General features: G+C 36.0%; 1 protein-coding gene across 1 annotated transcript; it reads right to left on the reverse strand.

Moving 5' to 3' along the window:
• Positions 1-1,311: 1,311 nt before the first annotated feature.
• LOC122650461 (putative nuclease HARBI1) lies at positions 1,312-2,739 on the reverse strand. Its single transcript, XM_043843876.1, has 3 exons — positions 2,242-2,739; positions 1,912-2,143; positions 1,312-1,784 (listed from the first exon to the last, which is right to left on the reverse strand). The coding sequence occupies exons 1-3, from the start codon at positions 2,737-2,739 to the stop codon at positions 1,312-1,314; spliced, it is 1,203 nt and encodes a 400-aa protein (XP_043699811.1).
• Positions 2,740-4,223: the final 1,484 nt, after the last annotated feature.

Genomic DNA, 4,223 nt, shown 5'->3' on the forward strand with positions numbered 1-4,223 from the left:
GGATTTTTTTATTTTTTTAAATTTAAAAAAAATTAAAAAATAGTGTTACCAATACTCGCTCGAATAGGGTGACATCAGCCTATCAGGGTACCTTTGATCTACGGGTTAACCACTCTTGGACTGCCCTAGGCTTGCCCAAACTGGTCTGAATTGGTTAGAGATGTGGGATTGGTTTATATCTTACTTATTTTGATGAGTTTTTAGAGTTTAGTTGGAGTCAAATTTATCCAATTTGATCCCCCATCACATTTTCGATCTTCCTATAACCTTGTCAGAACATTTTGTTAAGTTAAATATTTATATATATATTTTGTAATTTTTAACATCTCACAGTGGTGTGGGGATAGTCAAGAATATGATTTTTATTTGTATTTATTTTATAATAAATATATATAGGGCAAGAGATCTCTATTTGGTTGCATGTTCACTACACAAGCGTCTAGGCCAATGAGGGAACATGCCTAGATATCTATCCAGGGGATAGAGGCATCATCTCATGTGCCCTGTGAGTGGGCTTAGAAAACACCACCAAATAGAGATCTATTTCCCATATATATATTTTTGGTTTGTTGTGATTGGGTGTTCTATAATTTGTTTGCTAACTATGCATCATACATGGCATTACATCTACATGCACTGCAAAGGTCGACCCTATAAAGCCACATAGCGTAGTCATGGGCCAGGTGTGAAGACACGTGGTCTACCTAGGGTGAGAATTATAGGAACTGTATCAGGCAGGGTACTGTAGGCGATAAAGGTCCTAGCAAGTATCGATAGAATTCTGTAATTCTCCTCCAAAATGAGTAGCAGTGCAAAATTGCAGAATAGAAGTGAGGAGAGTCGATTGACGAAGACAGAGTTGAAAGAGACAAAGTGAAAACTATCTTAGAACTCGTGTTTTAGTCTTTTAGAGTTTAGATAGATTTGGTTCAAGTTCAGTTTATGTAGGTTGGACTTCAAAGTGCCTTATGGATTTGGACGATAAATGGTAAGCATTCTGATTCAAAAAATTGATTCTGGGTCAGAATCAATTTTTTTTGTTTCTGAATTTTTGGAGTAATTTTGTGCCAACAAATCTTGTATGGTAAAAAATTGATTCTGCTTTTCAGAGAAACAGAAACATGTATGGATTGCCATTTTAATAGAAACAGTTTTCTTTTCTAATTCTATCAAATTACATAAAATCTCATCCCTTAGCACAATTTTCATAGTACAAATGAATGAGAAAATATCACTAATTTCAACATGTCCAAAATAATTCCAATACTAAACATAATGTTCTTACACATCAAAAAAAGTATTGATTAATTTTCATTCAATTGGAGCCATGTTTCTTGATAAAGCCAACTCGTTTGCAATGTACTTTCGAAATTCATCCATCTCTCTTGCCCTATTTCGTTGGCTAGAATTACCATACTCAGGTGGGATGAAATCATCATCAGGGGGTCTCTCTAAATTGTTATCATCTCCAAACCACGCAAAATTTGTGTCAGCTTTTTGTTCATCCCGAATGAAGTTGTGTAGGGCACAACATGCAATGATGATACGACTTTGGGTTGAAAGAGGAAAACGTGGCATTTTGCTTAGTATAGGAAACCATTGTTTCAATGAAGCAAAACTGCGCTCGATAACATTTCTAACACTCGAATGCCTTTGGTTGAAAAGTTCTTTAGCATTCTGCGCTCTTCTTGACTCGAAATCTCGGAGATGATACCATTGTCCCTTGAATAGTGTTAAAAACCCTATAGTAGATGGATATCCAGAATCTACTACGTAATATTTGCCTACAATATATTGGTGAAAGATTATATCAATATAATATTTTAATAATGTTTTTTATAAAAAAAAATATATATATTGTGATAATGCTATCAATTGAATATTACTAAATGATAACGGCTTTGTATGTACCTGGAGGAGGATGAGGAAAGTGTAAGGTTGGATCTGCGAGTGCCGTTGTAAATACTCGACAATCATTTGCGGATCCCTCCCAGCCACTATTCACAAAAGTGAATTTAATGTCATGTGAACACGCACACATGACGTTCTGTGTTGTTTGTCCCTTTCTCCCTCTATAAGGTACTTGTTTGTGTAGAGGAACACGTGCATCTATATGAGTTCCATCGATAGCACTAATACAATCCTAATACAATCCATCATATGCACTGAATTTAAAAGGTATCATAGTAAAATAAATAATGGTAATATGTATGTAAAAATTTTCATTCAAATTGTTCTTACCTTGAAAAAAGGATACTTTTTGGGATCATTCTTAATTTCTTGGGCAATCTTATCAAATGGTGGTGGTCTTATGTTAACTTCTCCTAACTTGAGGAAAGCCTCCAGTACTGTATTAAAATGCCTACCAATGGTCTCTGGTGAATGCTGAAAATGTTCTGCTATATCTCTTACCCGCTGGTTCCGACCAATCATAGTTATGAACATTGCTAGCTGCTCGTCAACTCTAACATATCGACTATCTTCCAACCATCCTTGCTCCCGCATTAGCTTACAGAGGTTGAAGAAGACATGTCGTTCCATGTTGTATTGTTCATAACACCTATCTACATGACCTTCCAAGACCTCACGTACACATTCTGGGCCTGTTAGTGCACTATCACGAATGGGCTCTCTAATGTGTAGTGAACTCTCTTGTGCATACATAAGTAGAGTCATACACATAACCAAATCTTCTTCAGTTTCCTCCCTATCTAGTTCTTCCAAGTTTGAGCCAGACATCCTAGAGTGTCATGTAAAATATGATCAATCAATAAAATATTAGAATCTAATGAAGGAAAAAATAGGCATACATTCTCAAATAAGAAAGTCATCAAGCATATAGAAATTATAGCAAACATCCAACATATATGATTACAATCATCCACCATTAAAAACATCCAACAGAATTAAATTGTACCACTACAGTCATCCACCATTAAAAACATCCAACAGAATTAAATTGTACCATTACAGTCATCCACCATTAAAAAAGGAACATGATATCAATGATTAAAGAAGTCTAAGAAATATGATCTTGCGGTGTGCAGGGCATGAAATGAAAGCCTCTCTCCATTGTGGGCATGCCATTATCTTGACAGCTGCCTTCTCATATAATTCTTCATCTACATTGTTGACTGTCTCTAGTACCTCTAAAGCCCTAGCAATGCTAAATTGCATTTCAGTATTCCTGGATGTGGTAGACAAACTAGCATCTCTCTCCAACCTTGATTTGACCATCACTTGAATGGCCTTGTAAGCCATTGATAAATCAGAGTTTCCCCTTCTTTTTCTCTTTGTATTTGGAGTCCTATTATGATTATGGGTTGGTGTATGTATGGGGGTAGCTTCAGGTTCAGAGTCTACAAATGGATCGACTTCCTCAGCATCACTAGATTCCCCAATCTCCTCATCCATAATCTCCATATTCCTTGAGTCAACATTTGATGACACAGCATTACGACTACCTACATTCCCATTGAGACACCACTTGCATAAGTGTCTCCAAATATAATGCACAGTTCAGGCCATTGTGGGAGACCATACTTCTTGAACTTTGCCATTTTGGATTTGTCTGACATACAAAAACACCAACAATCAGTAATTCTCATAGTACTCTTCTTTCCCCTTTAACAAAATTTTCTAAAAAATTATAAGCTAACCTGTATGTGTGTTTCCCATATAGATTCATCATCGACTGTGCAAGTTCGTGTCAAGCTATTCCACCCAAATCCAGTTGTATCCATCAACTTTTTGAAACTGCTATATTCTTGCCTCAGTTTTGCCATTTTATTCCTCAACTGGAGCATAGTATAAGATATACCAGTTTTTGCTTTGTATTCATTCGAAATGTTTCTTCAACCTGCTTTGTTAAAGGTTTGAGTAGTCCTATTCCCCTTCCTAACCTCTCCTACCATTAACTCGACAAAAAGGTTGACATTTTCTTGGGTCCACCTAGCATTCTCAGTGACACCTTGTGAATTGGACATTTTTTATTGCTTTCAAATCTAAACAAATAAGAAGAAAAAAATCAGCATATTTTCAAAAGAAATGTGCATTCAACAATCAACATTTAGGAAGAGCTCTAAATGCTTGTGGGGATTGAGTGATTATAGAACTCTAGAATAACATGGCATGAATGATAGATAACCCCCTTTTCTATGCCTCAAGTTCATGGTGTGCAACTCATAAGCATGTGACTTGACAAAAAACCATAGACATTTGTG

Source organism: Telopea speciosissima, chromosome 2 (genome assembly GCF_018873765.1).
Source record: "Telopea speciosissima isolate NSW1024214 ecotype Mountain lineage chromosome 2, Tspe_v1, whole genome shotgun sequence".
In the NCBI taxonomy this organism is placed as follows: Eukaryota; Viridiplantae; Streptophyta; class Magnoliopsida; order Proteales; family Proteaceae; genus Telopea; species Telopea speciosissima.